Genomic DNA, 21,331 nt, shown 5'->3' on the forward strand with positions numbered 1-21,331 from the left:
TGTAATTTCCTTTTTATGTATTCATTTCTTCTGTAAGCAGTGTGTCTAAGCTCTTTAAATGAGAGTAGACAAGAGCTGAGCCAAGTTTTGATAAATTACTTTTAATTTTTAATCAGTTTAAAACTCCAAGGTCATTTATTTTTAGGTACATCACCAAAGCATCCAAACCTGGAAGACATCATTATGGCTGAAGTCAATTAGGAATTGCAGTAACACGTACACTAAAGTATCCATCAGTAAACAAGCTTCAGCCTGAAGGAATTCCTTCAGAGTATTTCAGAGGTCTCAAGAAAAATGGGTTTTGGCGCGCTGTTTGATACTAGTGCTGCTAGGCAGCCTTTGTAGCCAAATACCTGGGTGGTTGCATGAGGCAAGTTTCTTTTAATGTCATCTAGTGTCATTCACCTGCCTTACAACAGGGTGGCCTCCCATTTGCATTCCAGGTGTCGCCTGCTATGCCCAAGGTTTGGAGGATTACTGACTGTATAATGGTCTGATTTGGTTTTTTGTTTTTTTTTTTTTTTTTTTTGTCTATAAGCTTGTATTGTATTTGGAAAAGATTACAGCAGCTCGGTCAGTATCTTAGTAGTGTCACTCTCTGATTCAAAGCACTTAATTTCTGGCTGATTTTTTGTTATCGGTCTCTTACTGGTAAATCTAATTTGTTCATGTAATCTCATTGTTAATTGTATAAGCTCTCTTGCTCATTTTCACAGCATTGCCTACCATCTTATGAAGTGTTTCAGCAGTGCCTGATCAAACTCAAATTCAAATTTAGGTAAAGACCATATTCCCTGAAAGAAAGGGAGGTAGATTTGAGTCTGTAGAAGAAATTCAGCTTAACTCTTTGTCTCCATTTTGTATTTACTCACTTATTTTGTAAAGCCATTCTTTTTAATGATGCTTTGAGGTCACATGGATTAATAAATATATGTTTTCTGAAGGAGAGCCAATATGCTCATTTTTAAAAGTTTTGGAAGTGACCCATATTGGTTAAATAAATATTAATACACATGCACACTCTTCTGCTAAGACGTGAAGAAGGTGTTGAGTAACATTTAAAGATCTTTTCCTTGTCATAGAGAGTATCTCTTATTTTTATTTCAAACCCATCTGCATTGCTTGGTTTTTGCTAATGGGTCCTTACCAATCTATATATTTTCCGTTCTCTTTTCATTTTCCAAGAATGGCAGCGGTCATCATGTTAGGTTGGGAAGAAAATATCACTGTACCATCTCATAAAAGCATTTGGAAGGATGTCTTAAAAGCAGCTGAGATTCTTGTGTGCTTTCTTTTTAAGCTGTATCATTGTTGTGCTATCAGCGAAAGCGTTGTCACATCTTAGAGTGTTCCAGCAGGATTAGTGAAATAACGGGTCCTGCTGACATTGGCTATGACAATTGCATATTAGAATGGCCTTCAATGCAAAGATCTTGTAAGAAAGCATAATAGCATTACTGTATTAGGTGCTTTTGGTTTCTGCTTCATTTTTTTGAAGATTTTGAAGATTCGTAGTCTCTATGAACATAGAAAAATACATTTCAGTTCCTAATGTTATTATAACATCTACCTTCACTGGTGTTCTCTCACAGATTCTCATAATATTTTGTTTGAAAATTAGAATAAAATTTTCCCCAGATAGCTGAACTCCCTGCCAATGACACACACACACAAAACCCTTTCTGAAAACAATGTAAGAGAATTAAACCTGTCTGAAACCCAACAGTCAACTCTACGCATGAAAATAAACTTTTTATTCCACTTTGGAACAAGCTGTAAAATTTTCCAAGTTTTTGACAGAAACAAAAATCCAAAACATTTTTTTTTTGAAAGTCCACCTTTTTTGTAGTTCTAATAAAGTCTGCACTTCAGCTAGGAAGCTGACTTCCAAAAACTCATGAAGAACTTGGGGGTATTGCAAAGAATCTCATCATAAAGTTGCTGGCAAGCCAGAAATCACCCACAATGGAGTGCACATGAGCTTCAGGTCCAATGGCAGTGGGGAAAGTTTCAAAACATACCTATGTTAGAAAGCCTAGAAACAGCCACATGCTACTTTCCTGGCTCCATCGTCACATGGCACTGTCCTGCCAGGGCCTGAGATCTGTGAATCTGTGGGGTCAGGAGCTGTGAGGCAGCCTGAATGACACCACTGCTTTTACAATCGTGCCTGTATTTCTGTAAATCTTCTGTTGAAAGGTATTTCTCCAAAATATTTTCTTTACAACAACTAGGTGTTTTATGATGAAGCGCTAAAAAATTTAATATCTCCACCAGAAATACAGTACTGGAAGCAAAGTACCTCTACTACATGTTGCCCTTGTATCAAAAAACACCGAACTGATATCTGTGTTTAAACAGAAGCAAATTGCACTACATGCACTGCAGACAGGACCCTCAGCAGTCAGAAGAAAATGGACAATTTTTCTACTTTGTACACAAATATAGAGTATTGAATATATCCATGACCTCTTTTCCAAGTAAAGATAAGACATGTATTTTTTTTTCTTTCTTTCTTTGGAAATCCAATTTCCAAGTCACTTTTAATTATACTCTTTTGTAATGAGATCCCATAAGAAAAATTTCTTTAAAAGATACAACTTCTTTGCCAGTAATTGTTTGTGTAGGCAGTGATGGCCTAGTTTTAGAACCATAGAATAGTTTGTGTTGGAAGGGAGCTTTAAAGGTCATTTAGTCCAACCCCCCTGCAATAAGGAGGGACATCTTCAACTAGATCACATTGCTGAGAGCACCGTCCAACCTGACCTTGAATGTTTCCAGGGATGGGGCATCTACCACCTCGCTGGGCAGCCTGTTCCAGTGTTTCACCACCCTCATTGTAAAAAATATCTTCCTTATATCTAGCCTAAATATACCCTCTTTTAATTTAAAACAACTACTTGTCCTATCCCAACAGGTCCTGCTAAAAAGTCTGTCCCCGTCTTTCTTATTAGCCCCCTTTAAGTACTAAAAGGTTGCAATAAGGTCTCCCTGGAGCCTTCTCTTCTCCAGGCTGAACAACCGCAACTCTCTCAGCCTGTCTTCATAGAAGAGGTGTTCCATCCCTCTGATCATTTTTGTGGCCCTCCTCTGACCCGCTAGAACAAGTCCATGTTTTTCCTGTGCTGAGGGCTTCAGAGCTGGACAGGCAGGGTCTCACCAGAGTGGAGTAGAGGGGCAGAATCGCCTCCCCCGACCTGGTGACCATGCTGCTTCTGATGCAGCCCAGAATATGGTCAGCTTTCTAGGCTGGGAGCACACATTGTCGGGTCATGTCCAGCTTTTCATCCATCAGCACTCCAAAGTCCTTCTCAGTGGGGCTGCTCTCAATCCCTTCATTCTGCAGCCTGTATTGTTACCAAGGGTTGCCCCAACCCAGGTGCAGGACGTTGTACTTGGCCTTGTTGAGCCTCATGAGGTTCACATGGTCCCAGTTTTCAAGCTTTTCCAGGTCCCTCTGTATGGCATCTCGTCCCTCAGGCATGTCAACTGCACCACTCACCTTGGTGTCATCATCAAATTTGCTGAGGGTGCACTCAGTCCCACTGGCTATGCCATTGATGAAGATATTAAACAGTACTGGCCCCAGTACGGACCCCTGAGGGACACTGCCTGTCACTGATCTCCATCTGGACATTGAGCCATTTACCACTACTCTCAGGATGCAACCAATCATCCAATGCCTCATCCATTGAACAGACCAGGTGAGGCTGCCAGGTCGGTAGTTCCCAGGGTCCTCCTTTCTACCCTTTCTAAAAATCTGTGGAGTGTTTTCCTTTTTTACAGTCACCGGGGACTTCTCCCAGCTGCTATGACTTTTCAAATATCATGGAGAATGGGGTACGCTTTCTTTGACCTTCTTTATCTGGCTGACGTACCTGTAGAAGCCCTTCTTATTGTTCTTTGTGTCCCTTGCCAAGTTCGGCTCCAGCTGCGCCCTGGCCTTCTTTACCCCATCCCTACACAATGGGGCAGTGTCGCTATACTCTTCCCAGGATACCTGTCCCTGCTTCTACTGCCTGTGCATCTCTTTCTTGCCCTTTAGTTTGACCAGCAGGTCTCAACTCAGCCATGTCACTCTCTTGCCCTCCTTTCCTGATTTTCTGCACTTGGGGATCAAGAGCTCTTGCGCTATGTGGAAAGCATCCTTGAAGATCTGCCAGCTCTGTTCTGCTCCCTTGTCCCTGAAGGCAGTTTCCCAGGGGGTTCTGTTGATGAATTCCTTGAGCAGCTGGAATTTTGCATTCCCAAAATTCAGGGTCCTGACTACTTACTGTAGTAAAAGTATAACTTCAGACTATAACTTTAGACTATAACTGTTGGTTTAAGCAGCATCGTCCTTTTTAGCAATATCATTGTTTATAGCTGTTGAGTAATATGTGCGTCAAAATTTTTTAATTTGTTACCATTTAGCTCTTACTGGTTTATTCAGCATATCTGAGCCATAGCTTAGTCACTTAAAATACTTGGAGGCTTGGCACTTAAGAAATGTGGATTATCTGCTGGTAAGTGAGTGATACATAGTTCCCTTCATTGTTTTTAGTTACCTTCCAAATAAATTGAGGTCCACTAACACTTTGTACACTGTTCAACAATTCTTTGTAGCTTCCTTTCTTCTTATAATGGTACTTAGTTAGTGTGTAGCCCTTTACAAAACAGTAAGAAATGACTCATGTTTTCTTGTGATTCTTTTCTGAAATTATTGAAGAAGCAGCAGCCTTGGAAGAGAGACATTCAGAAGTGAAGCTTCTGACACCAACTCATTTCTTTCATTTGTGACGTGCAACTGGGTCCTTTCCTACAAGAAGCCCTTTGCCTGCTTGTTATTACTGTTAATTACACAGATTGGTTGGTCCCCGTAGAACAGAACCACTGAATTAAATATATGAATCTCTCCTTAAATCTCTTCCTGTTTTGCCAATATGTCTGTCCTGGTAAGCACGGCCCCTGGCTATTCTGTAAGTTTTTAATCAATGTTTGAAATACTGGTGTCCCCTTGGAAAAAATCCATTTTTCTGTGACTCTAAAAAAAATCTTTACATCACCCTGTTACCACCTCTGAAACATTGCCTGGCTTCATTTTTAGTTTAACTGTTACTTCAGCTATCATACTCTCTCTTTCTAGATAATTTCCTATCCAAGGATATATGATGACCATCACTTGTGCTGGCCTCATGACTTACTGCAATTTCAATTAAAAATCACTCTCCATTTTGAAAACTCTCTGAAGTCTTGTTTCAACCTGTTTCTCTGGCCCTCCAGCCAACTGTTTTCTCACCTCCCTATTCTGTTTCCAAGGTCTTCACCTCTTTCTTGCCCTCTTTTCTGACTCAAGCATATTTCATCATGTTTACAGCTCTGGGTTTTTCTCCCAAAGGTAAACACTGCACTCTGCTACTTATCAATCAGTCTCAGTGTTATACTCTCCGTGCCCCTGGTTTTTGTCCCGGTTGTGTAGACATAAGCCTTCCTGGCCACCTTCCCCCTCCTCCTACCTATTGCCTTCTCTGTGATCCTTTAGCTTTGAAGGCTTGGAAGCAGCTATGATTACACTAATTGTTCTTTCTTCAGGCGCATGGGAAAAGGCCATATTGCATGTGATCAGCATGTATGTCAACTGGACTCTCTGGACGATATAGGGAACGAGTAATTTTTACTATCCTCAGTTACAAGATTATTGAAAAAAGTACTTCAAAGTAATCCCACTGCAGCAAAAGGAATCAAGAGAAGTGGGAGCAAGAAGTCATTTTATAAAATGGTTGCAGTGCCCGCTGTTTTAATTCGAAGACTAGTTTTCAAATCTATTTCTCAGTATTTAGCTGATTTCTGATGTATTTTTTCTTTTCAAATTGCCATATACTAAACAAGTTTGCATTTGTATTTATTGGAGTTTTAGTTTTTTTAAATCCTACCTGCCACAGCTTTTAAAAGAAGTGGAGAATAATTATATCCATAATTTTTGAGTGTCATTTCTTGTAGTGGAAAGGGATTATTTTTAAAGGTTTGTGGGAAAAAAATGATATCTTCAGTCAGGTAATAAATTCAGACGAACTTCTTCCCCATCCCTCTTTTTTTTTTGCCTGTTTAGCATTTTCCACTTTTTTACTCTGTGATGTACAAGCCCTCACTGGTTAATTATGTATATATTTAGCTACTGCATGTGTTGGGCTTATTATTGTCATCTAATTAGATGTAACTCGAACTACTTGCTTCTAGAAAAATCATTAAAAATTCTTTCCTAATGACCTAGAGATGACAAAATGTCTGTAAAGTGTGAAGAAGCAGACAAGCACAGGAACATCGCTCTTAAAGAGTGTTAATCCAGATGCTGCAATCATCTAATTAAACAATATTTTGCTGTCATTAACATTTTCACCAAGGAATTGCAGTTATAATTTCTTTGTCAGCTGTCTCTAGCTCACTTTACCTTCAAAACGAAAGTGCCATATAAAACCACTAAATTGGATGGTTTAATTAAAAAGTTTTTTTTAATGAAGAAACATATCCAGTATTTCTGAGATCTCATTTACTATGCCTCAGTTTTATTGTTCAAGTAGATTAGTGTCACAGGCTTGCGATATTTAATATTCAGCCTTTAATATTAATCTCTGTAAGCCTACTTGGGGGGAAAATCTGAAGCTTCTAAAAAGGTATAGGGACTGCCAATAGCAGTACAGGTTTATGTTTTATATTTATTTAGATAAAGAAAGAAGCAAACAATTCTTGCTGGAAGCACCAGACAATTGATGAGATGGCTAAATATATTCATCTGCTGACTTTACTCTGAAAATAATCATTGTGAAGCCAGAACTGATCAGGAAAGCATTCCTAATAAAGTTAAACCACTAATATTTATGCATGTTTAGAATTAGGGATTTGTAATCCCATTATAGGCCTAGATCACTGTCCTCCACTCAGATAAGCATAGATGTGTGGTCTTATCTCATCGTGTACGTTTGGACTCCTTTCACAGTTTAAATGATGGTTCATCTTCTCGAGTCATTTTTATTTGTTGATATTAAAAAGAAAATTGTTGAATTCAGAAAAATAAATCACTAACTTTTTTATGAAACAAATTCATATCTATCCTTAGTAGTTAATCTCTTCATAAATAAAATGTGATTTATAAATATTGAAATAGGAGAGAGGTAAATATTTTATTATTTTTTTCACAAGAATATGGTTATATTTATCAAACACATAATCACTAAGGTGTCATTGTTTGTATTTTATCCTACCTAAACTAAAACATAAGCCGCTTCAAATTATTTCTCGTCGTGGGGTAAAAAAATGCACACAAGTGTTACTGCAGTGTTCTGACATGGAGCTAATTCCACATGATAATTTGTTCATGTGTCCGTACGATAAGTAACCTATCAAAACCACACAGCAAAGGAGAGCTCACGTACAGCAGCTAAGATCGGGATTGCCTTTTTCTTGCTCTGTTCACATGTTTATGATTTTCCCATGTGGAATAGCAACAAAATGTCAAACTCTTGTTGACTGAATATTGAAATCCAAATGCAACAAATATCAAAATTAAATAATCTCATTATGGAAAATCTCAATTTTTAAATAAAAAGTAATTTTGGATAATCCTAAATTTCCTTTCAAAATTTTGCAAAAGGATGTTCTTACCTTTCCAAATGTTGCTGTAAAGTGTCAATTGAAGGTCTTTATTACTGTAAACTCTTTTCCATAAAACTTTTTGATTCTGAAGAATCACTATTTTTGCTTATGCTTTGTAATAGACTACAGGCACCTCAGTCATTCTCTTCCTGAATCTCAAATTTCTTTAAATCTGCTTCTACATAAGCACAAATGTCTTTCTTTTGTGGAAGCTTTTACACACTCTTCTGTTAGCTTCATCAAGACTCTGATGGTGAGAAAAGCATTACTGTATAAAGGTGTAGTTTTATAAAGGCAATAGTTTATAGAACCTTAAATTTTACAATCTCAAGAAACTTTACCAATCTAATGTAATTAATTCCTTGCCAGATAGGAAAATAATACTCTGATTTGACAGATGTGGGAAAAGAGGCAGAGTTGTCTTACTTTAAGACATGTAGAAACCCCCCCAAAACCCCAAAACAATTAATATTCTACCAAAGAGTACCTTTCCTTTTCCTGCCTCACAAAGATAATTTCTGATGTATTTCTCAATTTAATTGTTTAATAAATTCTCACTCTGTCCAAGAATGGTTTATTCATCATTGATATTAAAGAAGTGGTTTCATTTCTATCCACTTTATTTGTGTACGGCACATAGTGCTGGTATTGCTTTATTAACAAAGTTGTATTTGTACCTTTAATGTTCTTGTGGGCATGTATGTGTGCAAAATTTAAAAATGAGGACACACAGTTGTTAACAATATGCACTTTCCCTGTTTTCAGTGAAACTATGTACGAAACAGAAACATGCTTCTTGTTCATCAATTCTATTGAAAAAACAAGGTGTTTGTAGAGCAGTGAAAGTTTCACATTTCATTAAAGTAGAGCTGATTTTTTGTGGAGAATTGTAAATGCTATTTAGAACAAGGAAGCCTGTGTTTTCCTGTGCTGGGTTTTGTACCCCAGGAATCTGTCCAGAATCTGGAAGGAAGCAGTTAGCGAGACAGGGCTGTAAATCTGCTGCAGGACTGGGAATTGTTAACCTGGGTTATTTCAGTCTGCTAATTATATTATATAAATACACACACACACACATATATTTATGACCTGATTTTGTTTTTTAAGACTCATGTTGCATTTTGTGTGGTTCTCAGTAAATCAATATGGTGGATGGTTCTGTACTGAGCAACTTCATTTGTCTTATCACTGAAATGTTGGATACTACTAAATACCAGCTGACACAGAAATAACAGCCTTTCCCAAACACACTTTTCCTGGTGGTGAATTCATAATTTTTAGTTCACTGCAGTTGCAGATTGTTCTTTTGAAACCGTATTTAAAGATGTTTTTTGCATATTTGGGATGCTGGGATGGTAGCAAAGTTTCTTTCATTATGTTTGGAGAGAGCGGCCTCAGGCAGTCAGCTCCGTCTTTTTGTGGGGGGAGAAAATGTTTTCAAAGTGGTTAGGAAATAGTGTTAAAGCAAACATGAATTCCTCCACTTTGATTCCGTTATTGCAATGAAATTTCACCACTTCTTCAGTGAAGAGCCATGGGGAAGAATGGATTAATATGGTATATCTAGAATAGACCTAGGTTTGCAAACCTCAAATTTAGCCCCTTTCTGTTGGACTCTCATTTAATCTTTGCCAGCTAATGATGCTGCATACAGTTGCTAGGAAAATAATAGTCTAGTTGTTTTAAATTTCATCATTCAAGCTATGTAAATAGCTTCATGGAAATAAAAAAGAACATATTTATTGGCATATGGTATGTTTAAGTTGATTTTGAAAGACACTGTGCTCTCTATATTATGCTGATTTCTGCGTTGACTTCTGATTTAAGATAAGTCCATCTAAATGGCTACTTTTGTCTGAAAGATTTATACCTGATTCTGTCAAGTAGTGGGAACTGGGAACATGTGATGCAACAGAAGTAACCGCTAGATTGTTTCTCAGCTGGAGAAGTGGACACTATTTCCTAATTCTTAAAACATTTTCTTTCTTAATAGGACGAACGTACAATGATCTGAACCAATATCCTGTGTTTCCATGGGTTTTAACAAACTATGAATCTGAAGAGTTAGACCTGACCCTTCCAGGCAACTTCAGGGATCTTTCAAAGGTACGCTTCAATTCTGTTAAAGACAGTCACCCAGCCCTTTTTAGGAAGGGATTTTATTTTGTATTTATAGTCTGGTTACGTTAGGTCTTTATCTTAAAGTCAGAAAAGTCTGAAATAGATTTTTCTGGTTTCGAACAATTTTATACTGAATCTCTGTAGTATTCTACTTCTGTGTCCCTGACTGATCTGGTTCCAAACCTGCAGCTCCTCTGTACCTTCTGATCATGAGTGCGTCAGACCATTTGATCTCACTAATTATCTCCCTTCGTTTATGAGAGCTGATTCTTTGGAAATAAAAAGCTTGGACTAATTTTTCACTTTGTTTTGCAGTGACTAGATGTGTAATATAGTAGCAGCACCTCCTTTTGGTTTAATAATTATTCAGTAAACAAGTATTTTGCATTTTAGACCCTGGAGTATCTGGTCCTTATCATCGTTTGTGGGTTTTGTCCTCCAGCCGGACTTGGGCAGTTAGTGCTTTATGATCGTACAGTTCCTAGTGTTTGTTTCTGTACTAGCACCATCCCACCCTGAGTGTCTCACAGTCCCATGTCCCTGTTGGAAAGAGTGTGCTTGCAATACCTCCAGATGTATTGCAACCGTTCCTGGAAGCCTGCTTTTGTGAGACTTCCAAAATAATTTGAGTAGGGCTTCATTGCATAATAGCAGATAGAGACACCTAAGTTTCCTCTCCCTTTTTTCTTAGATAAATAAATAAGTAAATAAAAACAGAAATTAAACTACATTCACAGTATTTCTCAAATGTAAACAAATCGGCTGAGACTCTACTTAGGTTATGTAAAACTTCTGACCTTTCACAATATTATAGGCATGTTTCACAAATGTGTTTTCCAGTTCTGTAACTCCATTGTAATCCGTGCCAGGAACAATAAAAGAAAATCCACAGACATGAGTTAAATAAAGACCAGTGATCGTCTTGCACTGGCTTGTTCCCTAGTACGTATAAAAATATTTCTGGTTTAGAATTGTGTATAGTGATAAACCTTTCATTAAGACGCTTACACTTTTCAAAATCCCTCAAACTCACTTCTTTCTAATATTAATAGCACTGCGTGTGGTGAAGAGTAACAAGATTAGACAGCATCTCAGGAGTCCTTCATTAGGTACTTAGTTTTGGTTGAATCCAAATTTTTATGGCAGCCTGTTAAAGTATGTAATTGCCACAGGAAGTGTAGTGTGATAGTTGAATAGATAGTTGAATAGATAGGTTTTCCTCATGAGTTACTAAAGACTTATTATGGAATTAGTGCTTTTATAGCTTATTAAGTATCACTGCACTCATAGCAGTGCTCTCCCTTGAAAGGAAATGTAAAATCAAGTCCCTGGTTATTTATGTTACTTCAAGAATCCATGCAATGTGCAGGCAGTGTTTTGCCTGAGGACCTTTTCTTCCCCAGTTTGATAACTGCATTCTCTTATTCAAAAGCTACCAGTGGTTTCCTCTGGAAAAGCCAGGGTTTTGACCACTAAAAAAATAGGCTACGCGGAACTAGTTAAGGAAAATGGTCTTTCCTTTCTGGCAGTATCTGGGCTGCATTTATCCCATGGATGTGCAAGAAAACACATGTGCAATCTGTAGAGTGTTGTGGGATCCCTCAGGATAAAAGGGTGTAATTGTCATATTTTTCCAGTGTTTATTACAATAACACTTGATAGGTTTCATTTCACAATGGTTTTAAAAGGAAAACTACATTAATGATTTTTTTTTTTAAAAGGCAGTGGCCAGTTAATATGAAATGCCTTACTTTGTGCGGTTAGGCTGTTACACATTACTTGCATCCTGTTTCAATTTGTGCATGATCAGTAAAAAATCTTCAAAATCAGAATGTATCTGAAGTATTTCCTTGGCAATTCTGTTTTCGTTTTCGATATTGTCCTGTATCTGTAAGTAAGCCCCTTCTTTCCTCGTTAGGGAGGTAAATCCTGAGTAGCCTACTGCTTAAAAGCAGGAGGTAGTAATTTATTGTTCACGTTATTGAACCGAGGTGTGCCATCGAGCCTCAGCCAGACCTCTGGGGCAGGCACACACAGTATCCTTTCCTTGAGGAGCAACTTCCTTCTGTCAGATTTTACCCTGCAATGGAGAAATGTTCCTGCAGATTCGATGGCAAATCTGCACCTCCAGCTAAGCTGTTGATGGATAAAATCTCCTTTGTCGGTTCTTGACCTTCTGTCTTCCCACAAGTTTGCCCTTCTTAGGTTTCACAAAGCCTCTGTCCATAATATTTAGTAATTAATACCCCTCAAACAATCTTTTGAAATAATTTATAATTCTAACACTATTAGGTATGTGGTAAAAGCCGGCAAAAGCAACAAAATTAAAAGTAAAACCACCTATCGTGATTTGTTTTCTTGGTTTAAAATAACTTTGGTAGTTAAACATAGATACTAAATCTAACTTCTTTTAAAATAATTTATGTGTTATTGTGCAAAGTTCATACAAAGCTCCACTGCCAAGTATGATAATTGACTGTACTCCTTTTGAAATTCTTTAACCTCTGGTTCCTAAGGTTTCTGTATAAAATGTGGTACACCACCTTTGCAATATCACAGCTCCTAGTTGAACATACATTACAAATGTAATTCATATGTTTTGCAAAAATGCAATTAGATGTGTTTGGTTTGCTTAGGATGTCAGTGACAGAGTAAAACATATGCCTTTTGCATTTAGCTCAAACTTAAATATTTACATTTCTGCAAAGCCGTCTTGAACATGTAACTTGTCCTTTCCTTCCATTCAACTTCATTCTGTTTTTATGTAGCACTCCTTATTGTGTTACTTTTACATCCAAATGATGCTTGTTTTTGCGGAACAATTATATTTAAATATTAGTATGAAAATTATTCTGCCCTTTTTGTTTGAAGTGTTTGGAAATTCCCCTGTCAAGGCTTTTTTTCTCCTTTTACTTACAATTTGAGATTTCAAACGAGGGCCCATGGGCATGGAAGGTGCCGTAGCAGTAGGATATATTGGACCTCTCATTTGATTAGACAGCGTAGGCTCAAGTTTTATTCATTACATATACAAGGTTAAAGGTTATATTTATTGTTTGACAGGATGAAAAGCTAATGAAAGAGGCTGTCATAGATACATAGATTATCTTTTCACTATCAAAACACCAGGTGATCTGCTTATTTTCTCCTTTATTGAGATTTCCTTTAGAAGAATACCTATGGTATTAAACATTAGTACGGGAACAGCGTACGCAGCCCTTACTGTACACTGAGGTTTTGGGGGTTTCAACACACTTAAAATGTGATGTGGTTGGTTTGTGCAAAATCGTATGACTCTTACTTCTAAATTTTAGTGAAAGCATGGGTTTGACATGCTGCATTGTCCCTGCTCATTAAAGTGTAAATGGGAATTTCTCCTCATTTACTTCCAGTCATACATCCTGTTAAATAAAATGATTTCTTCACCAGGCAAAGTAATACTAATATTGACATGTGTATGAAACATCACACGCCCATTCATTGAGTAGAAAAAATTATATTTTGTTAATATAGAAGGTGTTTGACTGACGGGTGGTGATAAGCATAACCACTTTTCCTTATTACTGTGCCATTTCAAGAAAAGGAAGTGATAAAGCCCCAAGGCTTCTAAATGTAATAATGCAAATGAACGCATCGAAGTGTGAATATTTCAAGGCAAACCACACTTAATACTTCCAAAAATGTGTATGCCATGGAATGGAGTTTATGGGCTTATCTAGAGCCCCTCTCACTAGAAAAATGAAATAAATTTCTGTAACTTAACCTTCTCTCTTTACCACATGCAAGTCTACCACCAAAAGAAAAATGAGTATGATTCTCATTCGATTTAAGCCACACAATTACACATTTGCTTTTTGTAAATAAAAAGTTCATTTACCGAGAGAAAAACTCTGGTACTTTGAATCTGCCAGAACTCTTATATTTGATAATGTCGATATTAATATGCTGAAGAAAAGCCATTTACAAATTTGTATACAATTAGAATTTATTTTAAACTTTAAAGTACCATCCTATGATGTCCTACTTAAAGGTTGTTGTTCGGTGGACTTTTTAAATAAAAAAGCAAGCAGTCAGGACAAGCTCAGTCTGTATTCAGCCAGAGCCAAATAAAGCCACACTCAAGATTTCTTTTGTGCCCAGCTACAATTTTGTGCAGTACATTACAAAAAAAAAAAAAAAAGAAAAAAAAGAAGATAAACAGATAAGGTAGCTGCTGCATGAATTACAGTCAAGATAAGCAGAATACAGTGGCTGGATAAATAGGATGCTACGTTCAGTTCTGCTCTCATGAGAGAATGTAGTTCTATGAAGATAGCTGGCAAAACAGTAAATATTACATGAGCTAACATAACATGTCCAGTGGATATAAACACTAGAGGTATTGACAATACACTGGTTCAAAGGCCAGATGTCTAAAGAGATTAGCCGGATAAAAAAGAATGACATGAATAGCAGTGTGTTTTTAATGTTAAAGTAAATACTTCACTTTATTTTTAAATGGAAAAAGAAGCATAAAATAAACTCAAATGGCAGCTTTTAGTACATCAGAAGTGAAGTGGCTGAATAGGCATTGTCATACAGTGGGTTGTTTTGCTCGGTTGAGTAAAGAATATCTTATAAAACCATTTTATGAAAAGTTAATAATATTTGATATGAGTCCTTACAGAGGGCTTTTTTAATAAAAAGACAAATGTTGTGTTTGGAAAAAGTGTTTTCTAAAACATGATAGAAAGAACTTCTTATTTAATGTTCAGAACAATTTGTTTGACTGAAATTCAGTTTCTGTGCTAGTCTTATGGTTAAGGTACTGGACCGAGACATAGTACATGGATGGAGCTTGGCCTTTGTATTGTTTGTGCAAATCGTTTAAGCTAGTTTACACAGCAGTAGGATTTCATTGAAATGGAAATGAAATTATTTCCTTTCATTATCTGAAGATACGGGGATTGATCCATAAATAAAATTTATCTCCTTTTTATAGCCACGATATCAGGTTAAAACCATAGTAGTTGACTTTCTGTACTGAGAATCACACTGTAACGCTATGGAAAAGTGACCAGAACTCCACGTACCCTACGCATTTCACAAGAAATGTGAGAGACTACCGTAGAACTTGTCATCTAACAGGACACATGCCTCATCAGAGTAAAACTGGGTTAGTTGCTAGTTTGTACAACGGAGATTTAAAGCCTTTACCAAAAATGCGTGTTTTTACTGAAGGATGAGCTGTTACCATTTCTTTGGGTAACAGCATTTTGCCACACGGACAGTAAAATAACACTAAGGAAGCCAGGGGAAGACCTCTCTGAATTTCCTCCATACTTTTTTATTTATTTAAGCCTGGTCATTTGGTACACACAAGCTGATCTATTTGTGATGAATCAACAAGTTTTTAAATTACACGATAAAAAAAAATGAGATATTTGAGTACTTTCCATTAGTATTTATGCAAGCACGTATGGTTTTCTACATCAGGGGAGATTTAAGTCCTTTCCATTAATGTGCAGAGAAGTGGCTCACACAGGGATCTCCTGCACAGAAAAGGAGAAAAGAGATATCAGATATTCCTTATATTTCTTTGCCACGGGCCAGAGATAACTGATGTAATGCTGAATGAGAAGCTGTGGAGTTGTATGAGCATGGGCAGCTCCCCACTCTCCTCCCTGTGCATTCCAGTTGCCACCTCTGCTTAAATGTTGCCATATTTGCGCGCCAGCCTTTCTAGAGCCAACTCAGGGATTTCTAGCACATCTTTGTATTGCAAGCTATAGTCATACCTAAGCAGTTTGCCTGAGAACACTAAAAATCTTTGTGGAATGACAGAAATGAACCTCTGCCTCCTGAATCCCAGGCTACAATCCAGATCACTAGTTCATCCAATCCAGGATCTGTCCTGAGAGGTTGAGGTGAGACTTTCTAGTTGAAGACAAGCTCTACCTCACCTCCTCGTTTCTTTTTTTCTTTCCTTCTCTCTGGGGGAAGGAAGGATAATTCCCAGAAAAGAGTCTTCCCTGAGATTTTCAAATGAAAATTTCCATACCGTGCAAGAAGAGAGATGACTCCCATGATATCTCACTGAAGAGTCCATTTTATTCAGGACATATTTTGTGCATTTCAGCGTTTTTCTTCAAATGAATCCTAAAGTAATTGAAAGAAAAATGGATTCTGACTCTGAAAAGAATATTGATGAGGATGAAGGTAATCTTCAGAATACAGCTTTTTAGGTTTATCATTTAATAAATTGAACATGTGTCTTCTGAAAGTAGATTATTTTGGCTACTTGTGCAGGCATTTTTACATGAAAATGGGAATGTAACATCTTACAACCTTATATCTTTTATCTTTTAAATTGAAATAACACTTCTCCCTGAAGGACCTAGAAAACATGATGGTGTGCTTGCGTTAGTGTTTAATGTGACTTTGGGAAATTATTGTCAAGTTCTTGCAAGAAAGTACCTCTTTCATTAAATACACCAATATATATATGAATTATTATTTTTTTGTAAAGAGTTATTGAAAGCTATGGGTTGAGCCATCATTAAAATTTTGATTCTCTATAAAATAAAATACCTTGTAATTATTTTTGAGCATCAGTCATGCGTCACAGTTCTCATTACTGTAATCAATTTACAGTGAAGAATGAAAACACACAGCTTATTTGATGAAAGACATCTGATCAGCTTCAAATATATTTTGAAAGGCCTGGAGTTTTGAGTTTCAATCTTGCATTAATCACCATATCCCTTCTCTACTGTGCCTTCAGACATGTACGTACAATAATATTGTGACAGATGACGTCTCTGTCTTCCGTAGCCTCAGAATTCACTGCAGCGTAGGGTACGATGCACCTTCACAGTGGAGGGAAGAGAGATTCTCACGGTGTTTTTCCATTACAAAATACAATCTCACCGATTTGTCTGCCATCTTGTGTTACCTTCTCAGAGGGGGTGAACGTTTCCTGTTAACAGAGTAGGGCCTGAATTACTGCTGTAGCTTTTGAAATGTGCGGTTGGGGACTGGAGTTTGTTCTGCCAGAGATGTGGATGCACAGTACCTTAATGAGGGTGGTGTGAGCGGGTCCCACACAGTCCCCAAAGCAGCCTAGAGCCCCAATATAATTTAGCAAAGTGCACATATATGTGCACAGTTTATCAGTCTAATAGGAAAAGAATGTCTTTTAATAAGTTGCTCTTTCAAGGAAGTGGTTGAACAAGCATTTTTATATATTGGCGACTTATAGGCTATAATAATGCCAGCGTGTTTCCTGACAGTGGCAGGATGTGTAACAAAACCAAGTATAAAAAAAAATGCAAATATTTATTTTTTCTTTTTTTCAGTAGCCGTGAAACAAGCCTGGAAAGTGTTAGGGAATGGTCATACTTCTTTTTCAAGAATGTTTTGTGAGGTCTTGCAGTGCAATCTGCACCAGATAACACTGATCCTTAGGGATTACTCATACATTTTACACGTATGAGAAAGCTATTAACATCTCCATGACATAGCAAAGTATAAAGCATCCAGACTGTTTCATGTGAGAAATACGGAAATCAGAATGTTTTAAAATGTAAGTGTTCATCAAACACTGCTATTTAAGAACAAGATCTAATATATAAAGTTGGAAAACACCATGTTTTATGTCAGCCTCTTTAACAGCCATCTCAAAAGACATAGCAGCACTGAAGGAATAAAATACTTGTAGCTTTAAAATTGTTCAGTTACATACGTAGTGTAGTGAAACACATTGATATTGCACTGGTATTTCCATTCCAAATGACTCAGTAGAAAAATTGTGTGGGGGAATGAAATGCAAGAATACCTGTTAGCATTTTGAAATGGGTCAAAGTCCTTGCATATTTGTTTTTTTTCAAGTTGTAATTCCCGTAATAATATCAATTCTAACTCTTAATTTTTGATTAATACAAATCAAGTACTCATTTAAAATTATAATAAGTTTATACAATTATTTGGTGTGGAAGTGTGCTCTCCTCTAATTATTAACTTCTGTGTGTTTGGTTAATCTTACTACAAAGGTAAAATATAAGCTAAGATTCTTTCCAGATCTCATCTGGAAAAACAGGTTGAAGATCACTTACATATTTATCTCAACATTTTAGTTACTTTGTGTCGTATTTTCTTTATCCCAGTGACTTTTGTATCACACAATAACAAATGCATTTTGCAAAAAAAATTCTGAGATAAAGTGGGCTAAAAAAATTACAGAAAAGCATTTCTCCCCTAAGTAGGCACATCAAAACCAACGGTTCCTACTACTTGCTACTTATGTTTCTTTTGGTTCTACCTAATTTGTATAGATTGTCTGTTAAATCTGCTCAGAATGGAGTTTCTATTTGTGAATAATTTCCAAATTCTATTGTTTTTAAGAACAAAGCTTGTTTGTTTCACTCAGTAAAACCTGGCTTTGTTCAGTCAGAAAGTAGATCCAGTCCTGCAGGACTACGCATGGTTTTTAAGTATTTCTGCTTAGGATCACCAGACACCGTCAGCAGTTCCGCGTGAAATCTTTTCATCATGAATGGCGCATTACAAAGTATCCTGTGTGAGCAAAAGTCAGTTTTCATTAGCTGTGTGATTACGGTGAATGACAGCAACAGAAATATTAGTTTGGCCTCAATGCATTTAAAATGCAGTTTTAGAAGTCTATTTCCAGAACAATGTTATTGAATTAATTGGGAAACAACTCATATTTCAAGAAGGTCTTGAAAGTTTGCAGATGTGGATCACTTATATTTGTCAATTAAAATAAGGAAAGTCATAAGACTTTTAGTACACGAAGCCTTTGAAAAGAAATTCTAAGATTACAGCAATCTGAAGGGATTACTACAGCATGGAATGAGTTTGGTTGCAGAGTCTCTGATGTAGTGAATCTTAATGCAGAATTAACCGGTGACGTATCAGACAGGCTGCCCTCCAGCTGATAATATATTTGACCTCTCATCCCTTTGTAGCCTATCGGTGCTTTGAACCCAAAGAGAGCAGTCTTCTATGCAGAACGGTATGAGACATGGGAAGATGATCAGACTCCACCTTATCATTACAACACCCACTACTCTACATCTACTTCTACGCTGGCTTGGCTTGTTCGTATTGTAAGTATTTCTGGATCCTGGTTTTCATTAATATCTTTATCTACAGCATCTCTTCTGTCACCACCACGACGATTTTTTAGATGAAAGTGCTTTTATATCAAAATCTCACTGTTCTTCCTTACCTTAAGATCTCAGAAATTGTCTAGGTGTACTGTGTATACTCATTTGTAGTGATTCCTTCCTACCCAAACAATCTGAAATATATTTGAACACAAAATTGTGGTGATGTAGGGACACATACAATGAAGAAAATCCATCTAAAACTAAATCCATCTAAAAAAAGTGTATAGACAATACAGAAAGCTGATACTACTCATATATTCTTTTATTATTTTCAGCTAGGGACAGATATATACAACATTAAAAAAAAACCTCTTGTAAAAAGCACATTAAACCCTGTCGGATTGAGAGGAGAATTATAGAACCAGTTTTATATTAAAGCAGTATGGAGTAATATTTTATGCAAATGAACTATGCTTCTCAATGAATTAATAACTTAGAGTTTTCAGAAAAGTAAAAATGCAGATTCCAACTTCAAACTGCCATTTCAGTTCTGGAAACCTCACGCTTAAATCCTATCCTCAAAATCAGATCTAAGGAAAGGGGGCCAAACTGCAAAGGTAGAATGAATCTGAATTCAATTTGTGTTAAGACAACGAATTACAGAGAAAAGAGTGTTGATGAGAAACTTAAGGTTTCACAGAAAAACCTGAATTAATGAAAAATGGAGCCGCTATGTAATTACTAAACTTAAACTAGACACTGCCAATACAAATCTGTTGCGTAGGGTGTATTCTAAGCATGTTTCGCACACAACCAAGCAAAGCAGGACTGCACAAAGTGGTTTTCACTGAGTTTTCACTCATCTCAGCTTCCCTTAGGCACGTCTTGTTTTTCTGCTTTTCTGCTCAGAAGGGAAGAATTCATGTGTCTGAGTTCAGGATATACTTCTTCTTAACCCATGGGAAACTAAACGTTGATTACACTCCTATATGGGGTGATCACTGTACTCCTTTTAAATGTTGCTAAATTATTCATGTACTGTGAATACATTTTATGGTTCACACGTGCTTCTTTGTTGCCTTAAAGTATATTAAAAACAGTGGTTTCATTTGCATGTTTATCTATTAATTTTGGCTGCTATTCAACAGAAGATGCCCCCTTGCTAGTCAGCAAATCCGTAGGCCTGAAAGTCTGCTTACAGGCTGAATGTACAACACACCAAGGAGCATTCATTTCCTGTATTAGGCTAATGCTGTGTCATTTTTACTGCTGTTGTTTATGGAATATTGTAGGTGTTCTTGCCTCTTTCTTTTCTGCCCTAAAAGAGCAAGAGAACAAGGTCTTGATGGCCTTGCAATATAGACTTGACAAATGATGTTTGCTAGAGCAAGCCATATATGTGAGAATAGAAAGCAGAGAAGAAAAGGAAAAGCAGCGCTTTCCAGGGAAGAGATTGCTGATGGCATGAAGGTGAAAACAACAAATGGCGAATTTAAATATGGGGCACACCTAGATAGGTATTTAAAAGATTATTTAATTAGGAGTGACCAGCAAAGAAAAGCAATCACTAGTGGGAGGAGACAACAGAAGCGAGAGGGAGGCAGATGTGGGGAAAGTTTAAAGCTCAGAAAAGGGAAAAAAGATAACGTCATGAGATCAGATAGGGCTGCGTATGGAAACACAAAATAAAGATTTGAAAATAAATGCGTATAGAGACAGTGAAAGATTATAGCTATGGGGTTTATAAAGTCATACTGATCTTGAGAGAGAGATTTTTGGCTGCAAAATAAAGGATGAAAAATCCTAAGGGAGAAGATTATGCCATTGAAGTTGATAGATTAGGCTAAATCAGATTTCTGGAAGTTAAAGTAGGATTTCTTGCTTGCAAATTTTTTGAGCTAGTGTTTTGGCATGAGTTTGTGAAGAACTGTGTAAGAACATTTTCTAAAAGGTAAATTACAGTCTAGTCCAGGAAGCAGAAGGTGACAATAAGAGATGCAGAGATTCAGACAGAAGAATGCTTTCAGTTTTTTAAGAGATTGGAGAAGATTCAAGGGAAGAGATGTGTTACAGTAGAGCTTTTCGTAGTAAATGACAACATACTGAGAGTGAAAGAGAGGAGTGGAAAGTGAAATTGTGGGAGAAGACTCTGTAGACCAAATAATAAAAGAAAAGGGAAAGAAAAAAGATAGAAATGGAATGAAAACAAACAAGCAAACAAACAAACAAAATAGCTATGACAAAAAGTATACGGGAATGAGATGGTCTAGCCAGAAGCAGAATAAACCAAGATAATGGGGATCCAGAGGGAGAAACTACCTTTGTACTGGAGGAAACAGTAGTTGCAGTAGGAAAGGAAGTTTCAGCCACTCTGAAGTATGTGTATATAGAGTTGTGTAATTGCCACAAAACCTTAAAAATTTTTTTGAATCTTGCTTTTTGGCTTTGACAGATGCAATCTGGTTCCTGTC

At 36.9% G+C, this 21,331-nt stretch overlaps 1 protein-coding gene across 6 annotated transcripts in view; it reads left to right on the forward strand.

Annotated features, from left to right (window-relative positions):
• NBEA (neurobeachin) overlaps positions 1 to 21,331 on the forward strand; it is a 513,163-nt gene that overhangs the window by 416,975 nt on the left and 74,857 nt on the right. For all 6 annotated transcript variants that reach the window (XM_063332757.1, XM_063332720.1, XM_063332711.1 and 3 more), the window contains 2 exons: positions 9,623 to 9,735; positions 18,717 to 18,857. In XM_063332757.1, coding sequence (XP_063188827.1) covers positions 9,623 to 9,735; positions 18,717 to 18,857 — 254 coding nt within the window. The remainder of the gene's footprint in view (positions 1 to 9,622; positions 9,736 to 18,716; positions 18,858 to 21,331) is intronic.

Source organism: Chroicocephalus ridibundus, chromosome 1 (assembly GCF_963924245.1).
Source record: "Chroicocephalus ridibundus chromosome 1, bChrRid1.1, whole genome shotgun sequence".
Lineage (NCBI taxonomy): Eukaryota > Metazoa > Chordata > Aves > Charadriiformes > Laridae > Chroicocephalus > Chroicocephalus ridibundus.